We start from the raw sequence: 26,278 nt of genomic DNA, 5'->3' as shown, positions 1-26,278 counted from the left end.
ACTGTTGGAGAATTTCTCCTCCCCTAGGAGAAATTAGTGAAATTGTCCCCCCAATTCCTCTGCCCACAAATAGACTGGGGAATTTTGAGAGGCCGTTGGTGCACAGCTCTAGTTTAAAGGCACTACAGCACCAGTACAGAACCTCAGGCTCAAGGGCCCAAGTCCACCTGGGGTCCCCCAATGGCCACACCCCCTTCCCCTGCCCCCCTTTCCCCCCCAACCACCAATCGTTTGGTGGTTTCCTGGCTTTTGTGTTTCCTGGCTTTTTGGCTGTTCTTCATTCGAAAAGGTCGAAATGCCTCTCCTAAGGCTTCGCTAGTGGCAATAAGAGCTTCAAGCTAAAATATGCTGGTATTTTTGGTAATTTTGGCCCCGTCCCTTTTGCTCCACCCCTTTTGCCTTCGGCCCCGCCCACCCCTGGAATGAAGAGCTTGTCCGAAATGGAATTCGACCCTCGAGCTGAAAGAGGTTCCACACCCTGTAGTACCGTTTGTGGTAAACGATAATACTTGGGTAGATGGGTGTGAGGGAAGAGTGTTAGATATGTTTCAGTGACTAAGCAGCTGTTAAACTGTTTATATAAGGCTCCCTTTATAGGCATTGCCCTATAGTTATGAATGTCAGGAATCCACAATGGAGACCTGCAGGCTTCTTCATAAATGCTGCGCTGTAGATTTAAGAGGGGGTAGTCTAGGGAGGAAAATCCACATCTCAACACAAGACATATTTGTGGCAGGCACGGAATGCAGTTCCCTTCTATAACTGAACTGCTGCTTCTGTATGATCCCCGATTACCTCCTTCCAAGTGGTTCTGCCTTCCGTATCTCCGAGCCTTAAGAAGGGAAGTCCTAGATGTAGGAAGTCCCCTTTTCCATCTAGTAGGGTCCCCCCCCTTTTTTTCCATATGAAGGACCAGCTTCCTCCTTTCTCCTGCCAGGGGTGACTTGAGCTGGAGGCTTACGTGTCACGCAGTGCCATTTTTCTTCTTCTTTCCATTGCTATGCAGCAGGACTTCAGATGTGATGCTGAACATTAGAGTAGCAATAGGCTTTCAGCATGACCTATTTCTCCTTTGGCTGCAGCTACAGTCTGAAGCTTTTCCCGAAATCAACTTGCTTCTGTAAATAAACTAAGGAACAGTGTGAACTTAAGAGTGTGTGGTGCATGTCCTGGACTGGTATCCTGCTTTTTTCTTTGTACATTTTTGTGTGAAGAAAGTAATAAAAGGCACAGATACAGAACAGAGACTAAGTAACATCACAGTTGAGAAAAATTGAGAGAGCTGAGCAGGGAGAGCAGGAGAACGGCTCATTACAACCCAAGTCTGTAGGGCAGGGACGGCTCCTGATCTGAGGGGGCCTTCCTACATCAGTGGGCCCCCCTTGATGCTGCAGACTTACCCACCGTAGCTCACCATTTTAATATCTCACAACATCCCCAAGAGCAAAGTCAGGGTACTGGTTAAAAGGGGCCCCAGGGCAGACACTGGTGGTGGGCCCTGCTGAGGCTCTAGGCCCTAGCAGCTGCTTGCTGACATTGGGGCCTGCTGTAGGACCTTGCTCCTTAAACAGGTGTAACTGTTGTTTTCTTTCCCCAGAAATCCCTAAGAATTCTCAAGGGCAAGGCTGCAGGACCTCAGGCCTGGGGTCCCAATCTGGGTCCATACCTCTTTCTCCTGACCATTGATTTTCGGTGCCTCCAGATGTTTACTCCCATAATCCCCAACCATTGACCATGCTAGCTGGGGCAGGTGGGAATTGTAGTCCAAACAATCTGGAGGACACCAGGTTGCCTACCCCTGGCAATTGTTGGATTTGACCTGGGAGACTTTGATTCAGCCATGGTGGGCACGCATGTGGCCTTTGGCATTATCTCGACTGCTCAACATGTAAAATGGAAATCACAGTTACTTACCTCACAAGATGGCTGTGAGTGGCAAATGAGATCATTAGGTGAGAAAGTCCTATAGTATAAAACAGCCTTCCCCGACCTGGTGCCCTCCAGATGTGTTGAACTACAACTCACATCATCCACAGCCAGGAATGCCATCCTTTTGGATAGCTGGCTGGGGAATTCTGGGAGGTGTAGTCCAAAACATCTGGAGGGTACCCGGTTGGGGAAGGCTGGTATAAGTTAGAGCGTGGCCTCCTAGAGGGAAATAGCATGACGTCGTCATTCGCACTAACTGCACTGTAACCTCTTCCAGGATTTGCTTCCCAATTCAAGTGAATCGCCTACCACGAGAGACTCTTCTGACAGCCACGCTCTATGCCTTTCCAGTTGCACCTCCTGGGAGCTCTTCAGAGACGAACAAGCAGCGGCGCATCCCAGAGGCTTTGGGCTGGGTCACCACCCCACTCTTCAACTTCCGGCAGTACGTGTGCCTGCTCCTATTGCTTCTGTGAGGGAGAAGAGGGAGCACAGCACAGGATAAACAATGCCGCTTTCCAGGACATCTGTTTGGGATAAATTCCAGCGGGGAGCTGCGTTAGTCTGTTACAGCAAATGCAAAAAGAAAGTCTTGTCGCACCTTAAAGACTTGCAGCTTTATTGTGGCATACGTTTTTGTGGACTAGAACCCACTTTATCAGATGCATGGAGTGTTTTCCTCCATTGGCAGAAAGAGATACATACATTGATATGGGGGGAAATTGTAAATGACCCCCAAGTGCCATGATGAAATGCAAGGGGTACAGCCTGATACTTCTATGCAGAGCTCAGGATGAGTGCAGTGACCATTCACAGCAGCAGTAACTGGTAATAACGCAGTCTCTGGCCTTGCTATGCCAATTTAACACCTAGAGTGTGAGAGCAAACCTTGGTCTCAAATGAGTCCTCAATGAATGGAATCAAACTTGCAGATAATAAATTACCTGGAGCATCCTATAGAGTTGCTGTCCACTACTTGCTTTATACTTTGGCCCATTTTTTTTGTAATAGTCCCTTTAAGGAAAAGGCAGTTGCTCAGAAAAGCCAGTCAGGATAAGATCTTGAGTGATCATGTGAGTAGGTTCATCTGACAGCCAGAGAAATATAAATGTAGGAACTGGCCTTCCTCAGTATGTGAATGTGATTGTGGTAGGGGCAATTCAGGGTTTATACAAAGCCATATTCTGTTAGATTGTCTTCCCTGCTTACTTATATATGCATGCATATGAACAATTATGCTTGACAACTAAGCTTTTATAGCTTTGGATGAACATCTGATATGTGTTTAAATGGCTGCTAGCTTCAAACTCCTTCCAGACTGACCTTCTTGCTGAGGAGCTGAGTATGGTAACAAAAAACAATCTCAATGTTCTATGGGTAGTTTGCTTTGATAATTGGATCCTCCTGGCACGGCTTTTGCTTACTGGATACCATTCTTAATTAGCAGAGAAGCATGAATCCGCTATTAATGCCTCTTTCCACTTTTTTTCTGCAGGGTCCTGACCTGTGGGCGGAAACTCCTGGGTCTGTGGCCAGCAACTCAGGGCCCCTCTAGTGCCCGGTCAAGTGCTCCTAACTTCAACCAGCCCGACAGTGTTATTCTGCAGGTGAGTTTCCTACATGGGCTCCCTTCTCAATGACCGTTCAGGCTGAAAGTAGCTACACCAAGACACCTGGTGCCTAATTCTGAGTGTAGCCAAGCACAGAAAATCCCAAGAACATAAGAAGAGCTATGCTGGATCAGACCAAGAGTTCATCTAGTCCAGCGTTCTGTTTGCAAGGTGGCTGACCAGCTGCCTATGGAAACCCAGAAGTAGGATATGAGTGCAACAGGACCCTAATTTTAAGTGTTATAATCCACCCAGGGGACTATGTTGAGTAGGCAGTATGCAAGTACTGAAAATAAAAATAAATAACACAACTTAATTTGGAGGCTCTTATTGTTTGCCTCTGAGGACGTTGGGAATGGTCTGTGAAAGTTTTGGCCTAGGCTCTTATCCCTGGGTTTGGTATCAATTCAGGTTCGTATTATGGATCTTTCCAGGCTGGTCCAGAAAAACATCTGGGACTAGTATTAATCCCAGTCCACCTACAGCCCCTACATAATGGTTCAGAGAGGGGGATAATTTCACTGCATAAGGGATAGCAATGGTGCAGGGAATTGCACCAGTTCACTGGATTTGGGGGTTTATTCTTTTAAATAGGGAGATAGGCACTCTACTGCTGGGAAAAAGAGAGGGTACAGTTAAAAAAACACAAACCCAAGTTAACGACATTTCAGTGGATTGCTATGGGGACATGGTAGCTGGGGTTTATCAAGTATTTTTCTCTTTTAAAAGGGTACTTGAGTGCTCCTCTGCCGGAACAGTACAGCCCCGACTGCTCAGCCTCATACAGAATTCTTTAAAATGCAAAAACAATATATAATCTTTTAAAAATATTCCTTAACTGAGTGTGAACATGGAGGAATGTCTTATTAGCTGTGATGTAACAGCCGCTTTAAATCGTTGTGGGTGATTGCGGCTGAGGGGATAAATCACATTTTCTCACCAGTGGACGGGGAGAGAGGGGGATGAGTGGCATTTTCCCAGCAGCAACACCATGCAGTTTTGAGTGCTGGGGAAAATGTGATTTTCCCAAATAAGAACCACACTAGCTGCGTGAATGACATTTGGATGTGTGCAATAATCATTTATATTCATTGGTTGTATTTATGATTTGTAGTTGTTGTTTTATAGTGAGTTAGCTTGGGTACACTTGGCGTAGAAAGGTGGGGCAGAAATGGTTGAAATAAATAATAACTGTGCATTTGTGTGATGCAACAATTGTCTGGAAAGGCTTGGATTCCTGTTTGGGTTGTCCACGTGTGGTCAGGACCTACCTGGAGTTGCTCTATTATAAAAACTGGGATAGGGAGAGATTTTGTCAACATTCCAAACTTGTGCTTAAATGGAAATATAACATTGTCTCATAGGGCAGCCACTTCTGAATCGCCAAAAGGGGGAAAATGCACCACCAAAAAGAGGGCAGATTTGCATAAAATGTTCATAAGTTAATTTATATGTATAGATGCAAATTTAGAAATAATAGCTGTAATTTAACTATAAATACAATACATCTCACCATGGTAGGGGAGATCATGACCAGGTGACCTGTGTGCCTTCCTGCTCAGTCCACTGTCCAGGTGCTAACTGCGGATGGGCAATGTCAAGGCTCCTGCTTGCTCCCCCTTCTTATGGTTCTTTCTTTAAACTCAACTTGGACTGAGCAGCTCTTCAAAGAGAGGGTGCCTTTAAATAGGAGACTGTCCTCTGACAGCCCTTCATACGAAGTATTGACCTCTGTAAAGTAGAACACATGGTCACCCTATTGTCTCCTGGTGGATCCTAGTTCAAGAAAGTTCATGTTGCTATAAATGTGTTAGCCTTTAAGGTGCTATAAGGTTCTTTGTTTTTTGTGAAGACCTGGAGGAAAAAGTGGCCCAACATTGAGATAGATGAATTATCTATGATTTAATTATCTATTAATAATTGATTTAATTATCTATTCTGTCACAGACATATAGTGTTTAGGCAATGCTGTCTCTCTGGGCTCTGGCTCTCTAGCACAGCCTTCTTCAACTTGGTGCCCTCCAGACTGACTACAACTCTCATCATCCCCAGCCAGCATGCACAAAGTTGGGGAAGGCTGTTCCAAAGCATTCAGATTCTTGTATTAGTAAGTGCAGGAAAACACAAGTTCATGTGACCCCCCCAAACATTTGCCTGATCCCGACACAAAATAAATTAGCTCCTTTTTTTGCTTGGATTGCTCTGCTGTTTCTGCCTCCCTCCAGCTCTACCGGTTCTTGCTCATTTCTTCATCCCCGATCTCTCTCCCCACAGCTGCACTTACTAATAGCAGTTTTTTGGCTATGAAACTAGATGGCAAGGCCCCAAGCCTGCTGCTTAGGGTGTGGACAGAAGGAATGGAAGGAGAGGCCGATGCTGTTATAGTGGAGACTTGGCGGACGGAGAGGGAATCCAGCTGGTCTGGGTTTGGGAATCTTCTCTCCTGGGTCATATCATGTGCACCGTCCTCCTCCTTTGCTGACTTGGAGCGAGAAAGAGGATTATTAGTGAGCATCCGACCCAGCCCTGCCTGAGCTCCAGTTACTTCCTTTTAGTCTTTCCCTTTCCCTGCTGCTTGATTCTCTGACCTGGTTAATACAGTACTAATTTCTTTGGCATGCAACTAAGTGACTGTTTTCCTTTTCCAAAGCCACTTACAAATGCATTGAGTTCTTAATTATTACTTTTTAATCAAAGCTGCTGGTGGTGATCCCCTAAGTGCTGCTATTGCAAGGGGCCTGCAGTTGTGTAAACTATGCACACTCTCAGTAATTGGCCTTTTTCTCTTGAAAGCTGGGTGCGGTTGTGGCTTCCTAAGGCTCAGGAAGTTTGACTTCATCTTCCATCGTGCCCCTTGAAAGATTCAAAAGAAATATCCGGTTAACTCATCTGCAGCTTCAATCCCCAGTAGGTCTGGGGTAGGCACCCTGGCACCCTCCAGATGTTTTGGATGGCAACTCCCATAAGCCCCAGCCAGCATGGCCAATGCTGAAGAATGATGGGAATTGCAGTCCAAAATCTCTGGAGGACACCAGGTTGCTCATCCTTGGTATAGATGAAGTGGAGATTCTGCAAGAATCTTGAGGTCGCAGATAGTTGCCATCCTAAAGGACAGTTAAGCCCACACACTCTTGGGTGCTCTGTAATTTGAGCCATCCTTCCTCCTCCTCTTACTTAACATTTTCTACAGCACTTTCAAGGGTTCAAAGAGCTTCATATTCTTTCTCTAGTTTGTAATCCTTACAATAACACTGTATTGTAAGTTAGCATTATGGGGGGAAAGGACTGAGAGAGAGTGGTGAAATTCAAACTGGGGACTTGGTGATTCATAGTGCACTTCCTTAGCTACTCTGCTGCAGCAGCTCTTTACAGCTTCCTGACCATCAAGCTTGATAGTCCTTTAAATGGTGTAATGGGTATATTTTGTTTGTGTACATGCATGCAATATATCAGCAGAGCATCCAACCCAGACCTCCCCAACCTGGACCTGTCCAGATATGTTGGGCCAGATGTGTATGGTAAATGGGTGTGCCAACTGGGGATGATAAAAGTTGTAGTCCAACACATCTGGAGGGTGCCAGTTTGGGGAAGGTTTGTCTAATGCTTATGCTATCTGTCTAGAACATGGGTGGACAATTTGTGACCCTCTAGATGTTTTGGTCTACAACTCCCATCAACTGTAGCCAGCAGAGCCAATGGTGAGGGATGATAAGAGTTGTAAGCTAAAACATCTGGAGAGCCACACATTGCAGACACCTGGTCTAGAAGAAACCACAGATGGTGCATGTCTTGTGAGGTTCTTTGCGTCTTGTGGCATCCAAAACATGCAAGACAGTGGGGCAAAAGGACCGTTTGTGGTCATTCCCAAAGGGAACGTTGGTAGTGGTTGGCCTCTAGCTTGGAGCCAGCTCTTTTGCCATAATCCATGGCTAATTCATGCATTCCTTTTGCACATGGTGTTATGTGGGTTACTGGGCCAATTGGTGAGCGCTGAATCCAGAGCAAGGTTATCTGGTCACTCCACCCAGGATGGGCTCTTTGGGGAGTTGTGTGATGATATGGTGAGTCACAATCTGAGCACATGTTGTGTAGTGGAACACTCAAATGATTCAGTGCTTGCCACTTCCCAAGTAATAGAGGTGTGTCCAGGCTTGAATTTGGCCTTAAATCCTAGGTCACTTTTGGCAGCTGTTTCTCTTCCTGGTCTGCTCTTTGGCCTTCGTAGCCAGAAAGCATCCCTGTCACATTGGGGAAATAGTTTGATTACACAGAACTCCTGCAGCTTCTCTCCAGCTCTGAACACCTTTGTACCTTGCTTTGTTGCAGGCTTATTCTCGAGTGCAGCTATCCTCCAACCAGGTGTGTTGGACTACAGTTCCCATCTTCCCCAGCCAGCATGACCAATGGCCATGCTGGCTGGGGAAGATGGGGGTCGTGGTCCAAGACACCTGGAAGGCACCAGGTTTGAGAAAGGCTGCTCTAGTGCTATGATTAAAATTTGCTTAAGCACCATGGAAGGAAAGCATGTGTGGACTGGTCTGGTCCCACGTTTGGATGGCAGCTGTCCCAAGAGGCAATATGCACATTACTGTTACCTGGCTGCTGCCACTATTATGTAGTGTCCAAGGAGAGAGGGGTCCCTGCACTCACTGTCCGCTATTACCAGGGGGAAAGCTAAGAGCCAAGGCAGGCTCAGTAGTACAATGCACCATGTGACCCAGGTGAATGCATGGTGCTCCGCATTAGACCCTGCAAGGCAGTCAATGCACAGGCCCTGCACATTGTGCCCCCTTAAGGGTGTGGGCAGAAGGAATGGAAGGAGAGAACCATACCGCTTTCATTATAAAGAACATACATCCATAAAAATTCTTTGCAATTCCTTGGTTTGTCAGTAGGTTTGCTCATTGCAGAGATGTGGGAGGGAGACTGAAATGTGAGACACTCACGTTTCTGCTTTTCCCTCTGCTGGGCAATGTGTCACTGTCAGGGTTCCACTTATGACCTGGACCCCCTGAGCAACTCCTTAAGGATCTCTTGCCTCCTTAAGAGTCCCACCTTCCTTCTTTGAAACTTCCCCTTCCCAGTAACGTGGGGTTTAGGCTGTTGATATGGGATGATTGGCACTTCAGACACTTGGCTGTTAATCACAACAGTTTACTGGTAAATTAAAACAACTAAATGTATTTACAGGATAGAGCTGAGTGATACAAAAGGCAATAAGAGAAAACAAAGGTGCAAAAATTCAAGTTCCTCTACACCAGCTGCACATACACTTCTTCAGGCTGCTTCTTCCTGCTCTCTCTTCAGGCTCTGGTCTTCCTCTCTCTCTGGTCTGCCTGTTTCTGGCTCCTCTCTCCCTTTATATCCTCTCCTTCCCCCAAACTGAAAGTACTCTTTCAAATCTGGAGAAATTAAACCTAACGCATGTAATGTCTGAATTGACACTCAGTCAGATGAACAATACTAGGATGCTCAGGTACAGTTGGGACGGCTAAGACTCTTTGGGACTGGTTACATGTGGTGATGTGGGATAAGATATTCCCAGTACCAATCTGCCCTTCTAAGATCTCAGTAAGTCTGTGTTTAACATTTATTTATGTATTTATTAGATTTGTAGGCCACCCAACTGGCAAATGCCCTTGAGGTGGTTTACAATAAAAAAACCAAACAACAACAAAATAACCAATAAAATAAAATGCATAACAATGATTAAAAATACAGCAATAAAAGTATCAGAATAATACAATATTAAACAATAAAGACATGAAAAGATATTTTTAAAAAAAACACATCAAGGAGCCAGAAGTAAAAGGGCATGTGTTTCCCTTGTTTCCCTTTCTGTTGCAGATTGACTTCCCCAGCTCAGCATTTGAAGTCAAGTTTACCAGCCCGCCAGCAGCAGAGTTCAGTCCCACGTACAACTTCAGCAGCCTCTTTGAGGGAGACCAGCAGAAGCTGAAGGAGGTGATGCAGAAGGAATCGTTCTACTGGTGAGAGGATGGAGTGTGCCCAAGCCATTAGTTGTACCAGCACCCCTGCCCAGGCATGCAAGGGAGTTGACACCTTCTGATGGTACTGAACTGAGCATCTCAAAAGGAATGGTGGGGCAGCCGGTGGTCTTGTAATTTAAGATGATGAAATGTACAGCTCAACTCCTCTTCCCTTCAGGAATCTTCTTTAGCTCTTCTGTGCACCACTCCCATTCTGTAGGCCAGCCTTCCCTAACCTGGGGCCCTCCAGATGTTTTGGACTTCAACTCCAATCAGCCCCAGCCAGCATGGCCAGGAATCCTGGAAGTTGTTGCCCAAAACATCTGGAGGGCATCAGGTTTGGGAAGCCCGGTCTATTGTTTGATTTTGTTACTGAAACCAGTCTCAAGAGTGGTAAGTCTCTGGTTTCGTAATTGATTTTGTGTGGGTTTGTATTGGGAGTTGTACTCCAACACATCTGGAGGGCATCTGGCTGGGGAAGGCTGGTTTAGTCGTTTTCAGGAATATCCTATTGCTAGGTCAGAAGAGGTGTCTTGACATTGGCTTTCTGTTGGGTTTGTTTTCCCCTAAAGGCCAATGTGTCTGGCTTGCTGTTGTGGAAGCTCTTCCTCTTTATGAGTGGAATAGCCAAGCAAGGCCAGATAGATTACATTCAGGTGGTATGTTCTTTCCTTACCATAGTCAGTCCAGAAGTTATGGTGCATCTTGGGGCCTGATGCTTGATCCTTGCGCATGACACACTATGGACCATCTAGTGCAGTGATGGGGGAAGGTGTGGCCCTCCAGATGCTGTTGGACTGCAATACCCATCATCCCGAGCCAGCATAGCCAATGGTGAGGCATGATGGGAGTTGTAGTCCAACAACGTCTGGAGGGCCACAATGTTGCCCATCCCTCATCTAATGTATAACATTAACATTCAGAAGCTTGCAATGAGCTGGGCTGTAGCTTTTCTGAGGGCACTGATTGAGGCTTTCATGGCCCCTTTCTAGAGCACAGCTCAGTGTGGGCCAGCTTTTCATTGACTGTGTTTGCTGACAAGGGTGACTCGGATAAAGGCTTCTTTCCCTCAAAATAGCAAGTCTGGGCTGTCTGCAAGCACGTACAGGGAGCGAGGCAATAGAGCAGTCAAGTTGGCAAGCCAATGCTCAAGCACACAGGTTTCAGTCCAAGGCGTTTTAAGCTAAAGTGGGAGTGGTCAAAATCCAGGCAGAGGTCAAACACAGTAAAACAGTTGGGTACGTTACACAGTCCAGAAGCAGGGTCACTGGGCAACCCAAAAGGTCAGGAAATAGAGCATCAGACACAGGGCACAATTCAGTAGGCAATGTACACGGAAGAGGCTGGAAGGACCAAGTTGTTCCAACACTGGCTGGGTTTCCAGTGAAGGCTTTTAAACCCAAAGCCAGCCAGACCCACCCAGAGTTCAGCTGTAGCAATCAGAGCTCCCTTTCCAGAACCTACTCCTGAGGAGTCCCTTTCTCCTGAGGAGACCTTTCTGGAGGCGAGCACTCCTTCGCACAGGAGCCCTGCTAGCCTGCCGCTTGAGGTGATGATGCTCCCGGGGATCAGAGGGTGGCTCAGCCTCTGCCTCAGAGGCAGAGTCCCTCTCTCCTGACAAGGATGGCCCTGCAGCCACTTCCCTTGAGGGTTCAGGCGCCTGTGGGTCTGGTGGCAGTCCCTAGTCTGGGGCACCCTGGGCTTCTGGGGCCTCTAGCTCCTCCTCCTCTGAGGAGTCCTCCAGTCGGGGCATGACAGCTATATATCTTGCTAATGGACTTGGGTCATTGGTTCCTCACCAGTTGTACCCGGTCCCCTTCCATGAAGGGAAAAAATTATTTTTATATATGCATATGGTGTTTTATCAAGTCACATAAACCAAAAAGAGAGGTCTCTGTTCTGAGAAACACGCAATCTAAATTTCAACAGTAGGGGAGAGGAAGGAAGAAAGAGTAACAGGGTCATAGGATAAGATAGTTCCTACAAGACTGGGTGCCTCTGCTTTCATCCTCCCTTCAATCAGGAGTGAAGTTCAGGGTTTGGGCTGGCCTAGCCTACTAGTTATTTTAAAGGAGGCATGAGAAACCTCAGGCCTGGGAGCCTAATCCACCCCTCCAGAGTTCCCCAGACAGCCTCACCCCCTTTCCCCCAGCCACCAATCGTTTGGTGGTTTCCCGGCTTTTGTACAGTTTCTTTCCCATTCTAAAAGGTTGAAATGCCTCTTCAAAGGCTTCGTTCCTGGCAGTAAGAGCTTTAAGCTACAACATGCTATTTTATCTTTGTTTTTTTGGCCCCGCCCCTTTACCTTTGGCTCCACCCACCACTGGAATGCAGCCCCTGAGAGCTTCTCTGATACTGAACTTGGCCCTCGGGCTGAAAGAGGTTTCCCACCCTTGTCTTAAAAGATAGGCCCAGCGTACCTATTTGTTATTATGTTGGGCTCACAGCAAACCTTTTACTTGTTTTAGGTTAATGGAAAACAACAGAAAGATTTAGAAAATCAGATTTCACTAGTATACTCCTTCTGTGAAGTGGGCACATTTTTTTCCCTAGCATGTCTTTTAAAGACCACTTGGCATGTAGTTTGTGGATGAGCTCTGCACATACTTCTAGTTCTTGCTTTGGGGTTCTGGCACACTGTGTACTGCTCTGGATTATCATATGCTAATAGCAGTGGCCTCCCATCATCTGTAGGAGCATACCGAGAAATCCACCTCTGACTTAAAATGTCATTCCTCTTGCTGCCATGTCCATTATGCTCACTCCTTGTTCCTGAGGGGTCTGTCTCACATTTTGTCTAGACATCTTATCTCCTGTGCTTGCCCCTGCCCCCCACCTCCATTCCTCACTTTCTGAGGTCAGGACTCCAAGCATACTCTGCTTCATCTGTTCTATAACTATTCCCAGGCATGGTTTAGCACTTTCACTCAGTGAGACCATCAGGGCTGTGGAGGGTAGCAAAGGAGCTGAAGCTCTGCTCTGGAGAGCCTCTTGTGCTCTGAGATGGGAGAAGGACTGACCGCAGATCTTGGAGCACTGTCGAGGAAAACCTATAAAAGCCCTAAGCTGAGCCCAGCTGATGCGGAGAACTTGCCTCGGTGCCTCCAGGTGGAGGGACTAATGGGTACAGGCTGTGTATGCATCATGGCTAGCTGGAAATGCACCTCTGCCATGTAGTGACAGTAAAAAAGCCATTCTCATCTGCACACAACACCTCTGTGCTTTCTGTTGCTGGTCAGACTTATTGAAAAATAACTTCCAGGACTAGAGAATGTAATACAATGTAAGCAAAACTGTTTGGCTATGTTACGGTTCATGTTAAAGGAGAGCTCTGCTCAGTGCTGCTGCCACAGGCAGGCAGGCAGCCTGGCCACAGAGTGGTAAGCCTGGGAGGTGCAGGGTGGCTACTAAGGGCAGCTTTCCCAGGGCCCCCTAAAACCTGGAGCTGGGCCTGTATGTGAGGTAGGATAGGGCAAGAGATGGTGACTGGTCCAAGGTCACCCAGTGAGCTTCATGGCCAAGTGTGGATTTGAACCTGGGGCTCGCCAGTCTTCGTCCCACACTCTAATCACTGCGCCCCCATGGCTGTTTGTAGAAGTAGAAGCCTTCTGGGCCTTGCTGCATATTCCACAGAGCAAGGGTGGGGAACCAGATGCGGCCCACCAGCCTCTCCTCCCAGGCTGTGCCCCCTTCACAGCCCCATTTTCCTCACTGTTTCCTGCCAATCAGCTGAGCAGCATCGAGGTGGGGAAGACGAGATCACAGGGAGAAGGGAGTTCAGCTGAGGAGCAAGGAGGAGGGTGCGTAGCTGCAGGGTCCCACTACCAAACTGCTGATGGAGGAAGAGATCCCTTTCTCAGCAGCCAGCAGGGAAGCATGATCCAGATGCATGCATGTGTGTGGATGGAGCGGAGTGTGTGAAGGGGGTGTCTATGTGGCTTTGGCCCCGCCCACCGCTGGCAAGCGAGCCCAGGAAGATTACCTGCATGGGAATGTGGCCTTCAGGTTGAAAAGGTTCCCCACCACTGCTACAGAGGCAGCAAAGGAGTAAAGGTGCGCACAGTCTGCACTCCCAGTTTTAAACTGAAAGCCTCCATTGGCCATTATTCTCTGTGGATGCAGAGTAGTGTGGCTCTCACCCTGGAATAATCTCTATTGTGAAAGCCATATCTGCCTTGCATTGGCAATTAGAGCGGCCCCCAATCATCCATTTAATGCCTAAAGTGCCGGTAAGGACTGAAGTGGGACTGTCCTTACTTGGCATATTCTAACAATATTAACATTGGCTGCTGCCATGCTAGGTCCCTTTAGTGCTGCCGAAGCTTTGCTTCCCTGCAGTTAGCTGGAAGTGGAATTAAAGCACAGGGTTCCACACAAGCACTTAATGTAGCACTATGTTATCCAGCACTGCCTTTCCTCCTTGGTCCAAGTTCTCCCCCAAATGGGCTGAACCTGCAAATAGGGACTGCTTGAATGAAAGGCACAGGAGCCCTTCAAAGCCCCAACAGCACTTTTCCTGTCAACACTAAATAGACTGGGGCTGCAATTACATTACTTCCCCAAATTCCCATAATTTTATTACCTCCCCCCGCCCCCCACACTTCCATAAACCTGGTTTTGGGGGAAAACCCCATACATGGAAAATACTAGAATTCAAGGGGCTGCCACCAACATTTTTTTGGACGCTCCGTAAAAAATGAGTGAACAAAGGATGGGAATTTTAGCGATAATGCCCAGTGCAGCCTTCCCCAACCTGGTGCCCAGCATGGCTGGCTAAGGGATGCTGGGAGTTGTAGTCCAACACATCTAGAGGGTGCCAGATTGGGGAAGACTGGCCTAAATGTGAAAGCCATCACAGTCCCTGTCTGTCTAAGCACATTGAAAGAGGAAAGTGGTGTGCGTTTTTAGTCTGATGATTCCCACCACATTCACAACTGCAATGTGTAGTTGGAAAGGAGATTTGTAAGCTAGGTGTCTAAGGTGATCTCCATTCATTTTCTGGCTACCTCCAACCCTGTTCTTGATCCTGGACTTACAATATTAGATGATCAGATGTTAAGCTGTCCTCACGCCCACCCCCGCTTTTCCTCAGCCTTGGCAGCTGTTTGGCTAAAAGCTCAGTGCTATCGACTGTCTGGCAGGCAGGCAGGCAGGCAGGCAGGCCCTTCCTGGCTTTGTGAAGGAGGCAGTGCCACTTCCTTTCCCGTCTGCTCTGGGTCACTCTGGGATGTGAGGTTCTCATGAGTGGGCAACACTTTCACTCTCCTTCCTCTTTGTTCTGGCTGAGTGAATGAACTTCCTGGAGATGGCTAAAGGAAACCTCTGGGAACACAGCTAGGCCTATTATGCGATTGCCTCCTGTCAAGCTTGGCCAGCGTTCCTACTGCCAGCCTCCCTGCCATTTGAGTAACAATGCAGCGGGGCTGATCTTGATGGCCCCAGAGCCTAGCTGCAGCCTCTCACAAAACCAGCCCTGGTCTCCCTCCAACTCTTCTCTGCATTTCGGTCCTCCTCGTGCTGCTTTGCCAACGCAGCTCAGAAGGGCTTGGTTAGAGCCAGGCCTCAACCCTGGGAAATTGTTCTCAGTGCTACAGTTTGATTGCGGAATGTGTCAAGTAATAACAAGAAGTTGCCTTTTTTTCACTTCGGAGTAGCTTACTCCTGTATATTTGGGATTAGAGGTGTATAGGGCAACCACGTAGGCATTGCCAAAAAAAGGGGACGAAAGAGGGCACAGATTTGCATAAAACAAGCACATGTGAATTATTTGTATGTATAGATGTACATTTCAAATTAATTATTGCATCTTAAATAGAAACGATACATGTCGCCACGGGGAGATTGTGACCAGGTGACCTGGGTGCCTGCTCAGTCTGCTGTCCAGGTGTTCACTGTGGATGGGCAACTTCAAGGCTCCTGCTCTCCTAGCTTCTTATGGTTCTTTATCTTTAAACTGGACTGGACAGCCCTTTGACACGAGGATGTCTTTACACAGAGGACTGTCCTCTATAAAATTAAACCTCCCCCGCCCCATTCAGACGCATGTTGAACCGTCAGTGCTGTAGGAGGGGGGCGGGTGACAGGGAAAATGCAGGGAGAGCTTGAAGCAAGAGCAAAGGTCCTTCATTCTATCCAAATAGCTCCATTACTCCTAACAGGAGACAGACCACTTCCCCTGGTGCTCCTATACTTCATCATGGGCTATAGCTCCCTTTCTTCCTGCTGCCCTTCGGGCAGGAGAACCTTTGATCCCATTAGGCTGGGGATGGAATTGCTTTATGTTTCCTCATTAGCCACCTGATCCCATCATCTTCATGGAGAAAATGGATGGACTGATAATTGAAACACCCAACAATACTGTTCCTTATGAGATTAAGTGGCACATCCTTTTTTCCCAGTGGCTTTGCTGCTCTCTGGTGGCTACACAAAGCAACATCCTCTCTATGATGGCGATATCCCGAACAGTAACATATTTTTAAAATGCGGCATCATCATCATCATCATTATCATTATTATTATTATTTAAGCACAGTCCTACTCACAGGCTCACAATCGAATGGGAGGAGGAAAACGAGCAAATTCACGTACCAGGTCTTGAAGTTACATCATCTGAGCAGTAACATCAACCTCAACCTGTGGGCCTCCCTTTAAGTGTATGTGTGTGTGGGGGGGTATATACATGTGTATATACATACACACACACCCCTCCCTTGCTCAAGCAGACACACTGTACAGTAAAATATTTCCCACTTTCCACCTTCCTTATGCCTTTGATCTGCACAGAACACACATAAACTTCTCTTAAAATACTAGGGCTTTCCTAGATCAGACCAAAGTCCATCTTATGAAGCATCCTGTCTCCAGTCGTGGCCAGCTGCAAGCTTCTGGATAGCTTACAAAGAGGGCACAGTATGGAGAGGTATTACCACCTCTGCACGTGGAGAGTCTGTTTAGTCATCATGGCTAAAATAGCCTGGGTGTCTCTGGACTGATCTTATGCTTCCTCTTGTCTCAGGTTAACGGATGCTGATCGGAAGCGGCTATGGGAGAAGCGTTATTATTGCCACTCTCAACCAGGCTCGCTGCCTCTGCTGCTTGCTAGTGCCCCAAGCTGGGAGTGGGCCTGCTTGCCTGACATCTATGCCCTGCTGAAGCAATGGACACACATGAACCATCAGGATGCCCTTGGGCTTCTACATGCAGCGTAAGGAATCTTCCTGAAAGCCTGTTGCTCTCCCTGTGAGAGTGAGTGGTGGAAGGCACACCTGTGGCCCTCCAGATGTTTTGGCCAACAGTTCCCATCATCCTTCACTGTTGGCTCCACTGGCTGTTGCTAATGAGAGTTGTAGGCCAAAACATCTGGAGGGCCAGAGGTTGCCCACTCCTGCCCTAGGTGTACAATGGCCTAAAGTTCTGATCCTTGTTCTAACATTGCATTTTGACCAGTTAGATCCCCCAGCCTTGATCTCCCCCCGCCCAAGCCCCTTCATACTGGTGGCTGGATTAAAGTGTCTGTATGTGCCACATCTTCAGGTTGCAATCCTATGTGTACTTAACTAGCAGTAAAACCCAGTGAGTTCAGTGGAAAGCGCTGCTGAGGAAACTTGCCTAAGATCAGCTTGCCTAAGACTTGCTTTCAATAAATGATACTGAGAATTCCCTGCTCATTTTTTCTCAGCACTTTCTCAGAAAAACACCAGAGGCGTTATTAGTCCACCGGTTGTGGACTAATAACACATGGCCCACTATGTATGTCTACAAATGGTATACATTCGGTGCTCTTATGAAAAAGCATACAGTTGTTATATAAGTTGCTGAGTGCTAAGTTATGCTCAACTGGTTGCACATGCCCCAGTATCTGAACATGATCACCATGTCTACGCCCACAAATGGTGTAAATGTGGTGCTTGTGGGAAAAAGTGTACAATTGCTATATGAGTCACAGTCTTGTACCATGCTCAAATAGAAGCACTGTTTTCAGTTGGCCACATGTGCATATGTGTGCTATACTTGTTGTTGTTCAGTCGTTAAGTCGTGTCCGACTCTTCGTGACCCCATGGACCATAGCATGCCAGGCCTTCCTGTCCTCCGCTCTCTCCTGGAGTGTGCTCAAGTTCATATTCATTGCATCGGTGATGCTATCTAGCCATCTCATCCTCTGCCATCCCCTTCTCCTTTTGCCTTCAATCTTTCCCAGCATCAGGGTCTTTTCCAGTGAGTTTTCTCTTCGCACTAGGTGGCCAAAATATTTGAGCTTCAGTATCTGTCCTTCCAGTGAGCACTACATGCCTCTATATATGCAAATAGTCACCATGTAGTAGTCCACAACTGGTGTCAATTCGGTGCTTTTCTAGGAAAAGTGCATGATTGGTAAGCTGTGTTGCCACACTATTCAAGGTGTTTATCCACACAGAAGTGGGATTCATCCTCTTTAGTGAGCATCTGTAGTAAACTCAAATACTGGTATGTGGCTGCAGGTTCCCAGATCAGGAGGTGAGGAGGACAGCTGTGCAATGGATTGATTCCATATCTGATGCTGAGCTCCTAGATTATCTGCCCCAGCTGGTACAGGTAAGTCAGTGTGCTGATTGCAAGAAGGTCCACAGCTTTGTCATGTTAGCTGGGAAATCTTTCTGATCTATTTTGGGTATTGCTGTGCCCAAACCCCACCTGCTGAGTGCCTGAAAGCTAAGGGAGGCATTCTTGGTTTGGTTTTGTTGTTGTAGTTGTTCTTGTTAAAAGGACTTTTAAAAACAACAAGAACAGCTCCTCGCTCAGCTTTCAGGCACTCATCAGGCAGCAGCACAGGGAAGCCCCAAGGGAGGGAGCCCTGCTTAAGTCTTTTAGAGGTTTTCCAGAAAGCTCCAGCAGCCAGAGAGGCTGCCAGGACAGAATGGGATAAAGATGGTAAAAGAAAGACCACACATACCACCACCACCACCCACCTCCTTAGAGTAAGGTAAGCACTGAAGCCCTGCGCCCTGGGAAATTGCTCCAGGAGTCTCACCCCTTCTCACACTTTTTGGGTGCAATTTCTTTTTGCCCCTCCCCCCATGAATGGTCAAAAGTGAATAGTTCAAAAAATTCGGCACTGTGCTAGTTTCGCGGCATGTGCATCAGTGTCTTGTGTCCCGGGAGGAATGTGGGAAGGATGTAGCTATGCCAAAGTGCTTACAACTGGGATAGTATCTCAAATGCTCTCCTCGACCAGCATTTCTCCAAATGGTTGGAATTTGGAACAAAGGTTAGTTTCTGGTATCTTGAGGACAGGTTGCTAAGCTCCTGCTAGTGTGTGCTAGAGATAACAGAGCAATCAGGGTTAAAACAGGATGATATTGACCAAAGAATGCTAAGCAGAGGGTGAATGTCATTGGAACTGATGTCAATAGTTCATGTTCTTCAGATCACATTCCTGAATTCTGCAGTTAATTGGGAATCGTTTTTGCCTTCCGTTTTTGTCCCCACAATTTGTCCCTCTGTGCTCTTTCCCAATCGGGTGCCCTCCAGATGTGTTGGATTACAATTCCCATCATTCCCAGCCAGCATGGCTGGAGGGCACCAGGTCAGGGAAGGCTGCTCTAGGAGGGACTGTATTAAACCAGAATATTTCACACACATAGATTACTCCTAAATAATGTTTAACTATTCCATTTTTAATCTTTTGGTGATTGGAATGTAGAGAAAGGGTGGCTCTTCTGCCCCCCTCTGTCTTTTGGAGAATGCTTGTGGGAATGTTCCCTCTGTGTTAACATGAACCTATGTCTTGCATACTTCTTTGTCTAAAATGTTCTCACAATTGCAGTGTAAATTGAAACTATTATTGCCACACTTGCTGAAAAGAGCAAGGGCAAAAGGTCTGCTCTTCTCACCATGCTTTAATTTCTTTGCTTGTGTGATCATGAAGGTTGTTATAATGTTTGAAGTGCCCAGGGTAAAAATAAATACATATTGTTTTAGAATGTAAAGTGTAATGTGGTAATAGTGCTGCATTAATTGATTTTTTTTGTAGAAGTCTTATTAGAGACTTTCCAAGCAATGAGGTTATGTGAGGGAGAGGGAAGCATCTGCTTTTCCTGCATTGTGCACCATCCATACATCTTCTCTCAGGGGTGTGCTTCTCTTATGAGGATATCTCATTCCCCTAGCATTCAAACCATAATAGTTTTGAGAAAATAGAATCCACCCCAATCCTGACTGCACATTCAGTTCTGTTGTGGGTACTGTGTGGTATGTGGCTTCACAAGTGTCACAAACCCCTGTTGAGTTACTGTGTCTCTTCTTACTCATTATAGCAGCCTTCCCCAACCTGGGGCACCCTCCAAATGTTTTGGACAACAGCTCCCAACATTCTTGACCATTGGCTGGGGTTGCTGGGAGTTGTAGTCCAAAACATATATTGGGCACCAGGTTGGGGAATGCTGCACTATAGTAAGGGGAAGCAGTGGCCTGCCAGCCAGATATGACTATCCAGGCCTCCCCCAGCTTCTCCTGCCAAACCCTGTCCTGTCTCCATGGCCTTGTTGGCTCCACAGCCCCATTTTCCCTCTGCTGCTCAGCTGTTTCCCTATCAGCTGGGCAGCACAGGGAGGGACAAGACTGTATGATGTGGCTAGGTTTCCCCTCCTACAGACTGCTGATCTGTAGCTATAGTATGCAAGGCAGGATTAATATTGCTTTGTCATGTTAAGTAACACCAAGGAGAGCATCAAGGGCTTCTGCAAACTTGGCTGCAGTGAATGAATCCGCAAAACTGGCTGTGGGGGGGGGGGGAAGAGCACTGAGTGTCTGAGTTTCAGAGATAAACTTTAACAGAAGTTTCTGTGTCATAAGGACTGTGCAAAACCCACAGGAAAGTACAACTTACAGATACGCACACACTCCTGTGTAACAACAGCTGCTGAAACTGCACTCGAAGCAGACAATGGGGCTTCTTCAGGCTCTGGCTCAAGATTTGCTGCAAATCTGGTCTTGGTAGCATCTCAAGGCAGCCTGGAGAAGCAGCATGTCAGGCTGGGCTTCCTTTTTTGAAGGCTGAGCAGTCTCCTGATCCTCTGCAGGGGCATTTTCAGATGAGGCTTTTATCTGCAGTTGTTCTGCCCCAAACACAGAATTTTACTTGCGTGGGTGGGTGGGTGTCCAGATGATGTTGGGTGCCTTCAGATGATGCTTTCATTGTGCAATTGTACTGCCTCATTTTACGGGGAGTTCAGACGTTGTCATCTTCCATTTGTAACCCTCCCATGTTTTCCCAATGCTTCTTCCATCTTCTTTCCTTACTGGAAACAATCCATTAAGGAAGAGAAGATGGAATAGCCGCATAGTGCTTTCTGACTGTAAGTGCTAGAAGCCTTCCATCTGGAAGCATCCATCATCTTCCATTTGTAACCCTCCCGTCTTTTCCCACCTCCTCTTCCATCTTTTCTTTTTCTGATCAGAAAAAATCCATTAAGGGCACAACAGTCTTGTCTGGTCTCGGAAGCTAAGCAGGGTTAGGCCTGGTTAGTACTTGGATGGGAGACCGCCTGGGAATCAGGCTTCCTGAACTGAGCAGGGGGTTGGACTCGATGGTCTTGTAGGCCCCTTCCATCCCTATGATTCTATGATCCTATGCATGTGTAGACAGAGAAAAGGACTACAACTCTCAGCATTCCCCAGCTAGCTATGTTGGCTGGGGAATGCTGGGAGTTGTAGGCCTTTTCTGTGTCTACACATGCGTAGGATTGCACCCTAAGGCTGTAATCCTAGACCTGCTTGCATGGGAGTAAGACCTATTGAAGTCAATGGGTTGTATTTCTGGCTGTTGTCCTTGATGCAAGGCTGCCTGTCTTTTGAGGCTGTCTGCCTCTCTCAAACAATAAAATGCATTTTCTACATTACTTTGCTTGTCTGTGCAGGGGAAAGCCTTTAGACATAGACAGCTGACCCATATTAGGTTTTCAAGGAAGGGACTGCTTTGGGCAGCTACAGTGCCTAACAGCTGTACAGCAGAGGGACAGTGGTGCCTGTACCCATGGTGGTTACTGCTATATTAGTGTAGCTTCTCCCGCACTCCTCATCTAAGATATATTACAGTTACATCTGCCTTGCATAATGTCCCATAGATGCTTGTTCCTCACACTCCACTTCAGCGAGCAATGCAGCGTGAAGGTATTCACAACACCCTTGTACGGTGAACTCCTTGTCACACACCTTTTAAAAGAATATTGCCATCACTCCCCTTTATATTCATATTCCTGAGCTGGAGAGTACCGCAGAAACTGTAATTCTAAGCAGGGAGGAAGATCTGCTTCCTGCTAAAACACACACACACACACACACACACACACACACACACACACACCTCTCCAGACAACACTGAGTAAGTTGCAGGTCTCCTTCTCCTTCTCCTTCCCCTTCCTTAGACCCAAGTTTGTAATATGGCTCAAGCAGCTAAGCAAGTGGATGATGGCTCCTTGGGATGCTCTAGTAAACAACCACACCCCAGAGTCTGAATTAGGTAGATTTCATTAAGGGAGGGGGAGGCAGGGGCATTGTTAACCCTGGGCCCTGTTTCTCAGGGCCCCAGATCCATTCCTTGCCCCCTAATTCCATTGATGCCAATGGAAGTTTTTCTCAGCTTAATTGCCATGCAGGGAGCAATGATCAAGGGGGATTGCAGCTGGGGAGAGAAGAGTTTACCCCCCCACTCCCCACATGCTGCAATATCCCCCATACTTCTGCATGTCAATTGTTTGTTTGTTTGTTTATTCATTCATTTAATTTAATTTCTATGCAGCCCAATAACTGAAGCTTTCTGGGCTGTTCACAACAATTCCCAAGATAAAATACAGCATAAAAAATTAAATGAACAAAATTTAAAAACAATTTCGATGAAATACTAGACCTGTTCAGACAGCTGGCATAAATGGCCCAGCCATCATAGACCATTAAACTAGAAAAAAATCTTACCATTGGGGCCAATGGGTGTTTTTTTCCTAAGGTTAGCTGCCATGTAAGCGGGGGGGGGGGTCGTCCAGTGGGAACACAGTTGGGGAGGAACTGTGTACCCCCCCATCCCCTCTTCTATTTGACAATTAAGCTTTTTAAAAACAAAAACAACCCAGCCTTCCACTGATGGCAACAGAAAGATTGGACCCTGAATCTCTTAGCTTCCTAGCAATACTTCCGGGGAAGGGATCAGAGTGAGAGAAGCAGGGTACAAGACCGAATCAATCAGTGTTGGTTCTGCATAGCCTAAACTATCAAGCTAGGCTCCAAGTTAAGTGCAAACTGGTCCGGGTCTCCTCCAGTGTCAAGCTGAAGATGGCATAACCCTATAAAAACACTCCATCTTTATTCTGTCTGGCTGGGGTGGAATTGGCGGACAGGAGAAGGGAGTGCCACCCATCAGGAGCTAGCGAGGGTTGTCTGGTGTTGGCCTCATGGATGCAGGCCATGGTGATTCATACTTGCCAAGGCAGGAAAGGAGAGGAGAGAATTGGGGGGGGACGTTTCCCTTTCTGCTGCTGCTAGACAGAGTTAGCATGGGAAGGACACCTCTGTGGATTTAGGCAAAAGAAAGAGCAGGAAGTGCATGCCCTACCAGCTTGCAGTGAAGAAATGAGTCTTTTGAGCAGTACTTGAAATGCACGACGTTGACGCCAAGTATTATGTTGAGAGCCAGGGTTGTGTAGTAGACTTGGGACTGGGTTCACACGCCTGCCAAGACAGGACGCTCACAGAATAGCCTCCAGCAAGCCACTGTTCTCACAGGGGTGTATGGGGGTTATAGTGGGAGAACTCCATGTCTACCCCTGGAAGCTCCTTGCAGGGGGGGCAGGAGATGATGTAAAAAATAAGTAAATCCAGGAATATAAGCTGACTGGATAACCAAAGAACCTGAGCAAGCTCGCTCACTCATGGTACTCCAAGACTAGAATGAGTGTGGGTTGTTTACCGGTCCAGACGTTTGTGAGGAGAACTGGCATCCTGTTCCTCTCTTGTCTTTGTGCTTCCCTGCTTCTGCAGTTCTTATGTGCTGACCAGTTGAGAAAATGGCAATCTGTCCACATCTGGCCTGTCTGTCTAATAAGAAGCCAATCTCTTCTCCCCTCCCAGGCCCTCAAATATGAATGCTACCTAGACAGCCCTCTGGTGCGGTTTCTTATGAAGCGAGCCATCTGTGACCTGAGGATCACCCACTATTTCTTCTGGTAATGCTGGCGGATGTGCTGTTGATATATGGAATAGACATAGAGGCATAGTGACTTTAAAAAAGGAGAACGAAGGAAAGAAATGGATGAAGGAGTTATGATCACCCAACTTCAATTTTGCTAGCAGAGACCAGAGCAAGTTTCAAGCTATTTTTATCTCAAAGGCCAGAACATTTAGCTCCCATTCTCTAGAAGATCATCAGCCTTTTTGATAAAAGATTTCTTTGTTAAGCTTTCTCCCTGCATACATTATAGACAGGGGAACTTCGTGCTCTCTGTGTTCCTTTTTTGTGTGGAATTTTGTTTATACAGAATCTGATAACTTGATTCAGAACTGGGTTGCTGAACATCTCTGCCTTATTTTTTTAAATTAAGATACCCCCACAAGTTTCTAGCTGTCATGAAAGCCATTTGAAAACTCCATTGGCAGTTTCAGGGCGCTGAGAACATGAGTGATTTGAATGATTATCTGACCCTCCCTCTGAGCCCCCTTTTCATGTTTCATTACCCAAACATCCCTTTGCTTATTTTTCCCTCTTTGCAAATTTTTGGAACCCTTTTTTGGGGGCAACAACTACAATTTGGCTGTAGAATTAATCATGAATATTGAGCAGATTGACTTGGTCTGCCTAAGGTTTGGACATGTATGTCTTCCCCATAAACCCCACGATTTCCCATGACAGTGTCCCCATCTCCCTAGGCTGCTGAAAGATGGTCTTAAGGATTCTCAGTTCAGCATCCGTTACCAGTACCTGCTGGCGGCTCTGCTGTGCTGCTGTGGGAAGGGCTTGCGCGAGGAGTTCGACCACCAATGCTGGCTCGTTAACACCCTGGCGAAGCTGGCTCAGCAGGTCCGTGAAGCTGCTCCATCATCTCGACAGGTACATGCATTTGTGGGCATCTCTGTATTCCACTATGTCTGGGAGAAGGAGTGGTGGCAAAGGAAGAATGAAGCAGCAAAGCTATTGGGACAGCATGCCCTGGTTAAAAACTGGCACAGTATTTTAGTCCTTGTATTTTAGAAGAACTAAAATAATGATCTCAAAAGCATCTTTCTGCCAACCTTTCCTAGCAAGAAGCGATGATCTGGGTTAAATGTTCAGCCTCTTCCATAAAGCAGTGTTGTAGTAAAAGAGGTAAGAATCTGGTGGCAGGTCATCCAGACTGTTATACAATTTTCCTTGCTTATACATGTTCTGAGGTGCCTCTTAATGGGTTTGCCCAGTTCTGCAACCTGAATCGATGGCAGGATGTTTGTCTTACCAGGTTGGTGAACTGCAGTGCAAGCTCTTCCCTTTCCCCTTTTTGACTTCTGGCGTCATACCTCATGCCAAGTTGAAAAGACAGAAGGAGCAATCGTATGTGGATAGGCAGACACCTCCAAAATTGGAGGCGACCATCTATCCAATGCAGGGCAGGCAGAGCGCGGAGGGGATCTTCTCCTCTTTGCTCCGGCTGCCCTGCATTACTGCCTAGATGGCTGATTTTGGCTATCTAGCCGGAGCGGTTCTGGGTGGGTGGGGAGAGGATGGATGGCACATAGGAAGCCTCATAAAGTGGCTTCTGCACCTCTCCGCCCCCGGGAACGCCCCCTTTTGCCCCACTCCATGTTGCTCTTCGGAACATGGAGCCCAAGGACGAGGCGGTGGGGGAGGGAGCGGGGAAGCAATTCTCCAGGAACCAACCAAACCTATGGCTGTCTAGCTGCTGTCTAGCAGCCATCGGATTGTACCCTAAACCTTGGAAGCAAAGGATGCTTCATTTCGCTAAATGTAGTTGCATATTTGAACACACAGAACTTGATTTGCAAAGTCTGCCAATCTGCATTGGGTTAGTGTTACTAGTGTACTGTGCTTTTAACTTAAGGATTTATTGTTGTTGTTATTTTTTTGTTATAGCTTATTGGTTGTTTTAATAATGTATGTATTTAAGTTTTATTGTTTTTAGGGCTTGGTTATGTATTTTAAAACAAGTTGTAATCTGCTTTGTGAATCTGCTTTTTATCCTGAAAAGCAGACTATAAATAGATTATTATTAATTATCATTATTAGTAGTATTATTATGTCATGAAACTCAGCTTCATTGCAGTCACAAATGCTTTAACTGCATAGCTGGACACAGTGCTTCTTGATGCAAAACCTGGTTGGTGGGGGAGGGTTACCACAGCATACAGATGGTGCTCCCCAAATGTAATGGCAAGAATGGACACCCTGTAGGGACCTGGCTTTTGGCGATGCCATGACCAGTGTTGGAATGACTTGTAAGCACAGATCTGTTGTGGAAAGGGTACTTTCCACAGTCTACCCCAAGAGGTACTTGGGGCAGACTGCCGATCAAATAATGGGGCATTCCCTCTTAAATGTCTTCTGTGTTGTTGTTTTCTCAGGCCATCCTTCGTGAAGGGCTGGAGGATGTAAAGCAGTTCTTCAATGTCAGTGGTTCCTGCCGCCTACCGCTGAGCCCCAGCCTGCTGGTGAAGGGGATCGTGCCCAGGGTAGGGTTCTGACTGCCAGAAACACTGTTGCTGTGGTACAGTAGAAGAATGAGATGGTTTTCC

General features: G+C 46.9%; 1 protein-coding gene across 1 annotated transcript in view; it reads left to right on the top strand.

Annotated features, from left to right (window-relative positions):
- Positions 1-26,278, top strand: part of PIK3C2B (phosphatidylinositol-4-phosphate 3-kinase catalytic subunit type 2 beta) — a 138,701-nt gene that overhangs the window by 94,380 nt on the left and 18,043 nt on the right. The window contains exons 13-20 of the mRNA XM_084853231.1: positions 2,207-2,374; positions 3,425-3,536; positions 9,387-9,529; positions 16,545-16,733; positions 18,007-18,100; positions 23,627-23,721; positions 24,422-24,602; positions 26,108-26,215. Coding sequence (XP_084709357.1) covers positions 2,207-2,374; positions 3,425-3,536; positions 9,387-9,529; positions 16,545-16,733; positions 18,007-18,100; positions 23,627-23,721; positions 24,422-24,602; positions 26,108-26,215 — 1,090 coding nt within the window. The remainder of the gene's footprint in view (positions 1-2,206; positions 2,375-3,424; positions 3,537-9,386; positions 9,530-16,544; positions 16,734-18,006; positions 18,101-23,626; positions 23,722-24,421; positions 24,603-26,107; positions 26,216-26,278) is intronic.

Source organism: Heloderma suspectum, chromosome 4, assembly GCF_057233095.1.
Source record: "Heloderma suspectum isolate Gila_16-S chromosome 4, 16-S_ref, whole genome shotgun sequence".
Lineage (NCBI taxonomy): Eukaryota > Metazoa > Chordata > Lepidosauria > Squamata > Helodermatidae > Heloderma > Heloderma suspectum.
The sequence above is the reverse complement of the archived record's forward strand: the minus strand, read 5'-3'. Positions and strand labels throughout refer to the sequence as shown.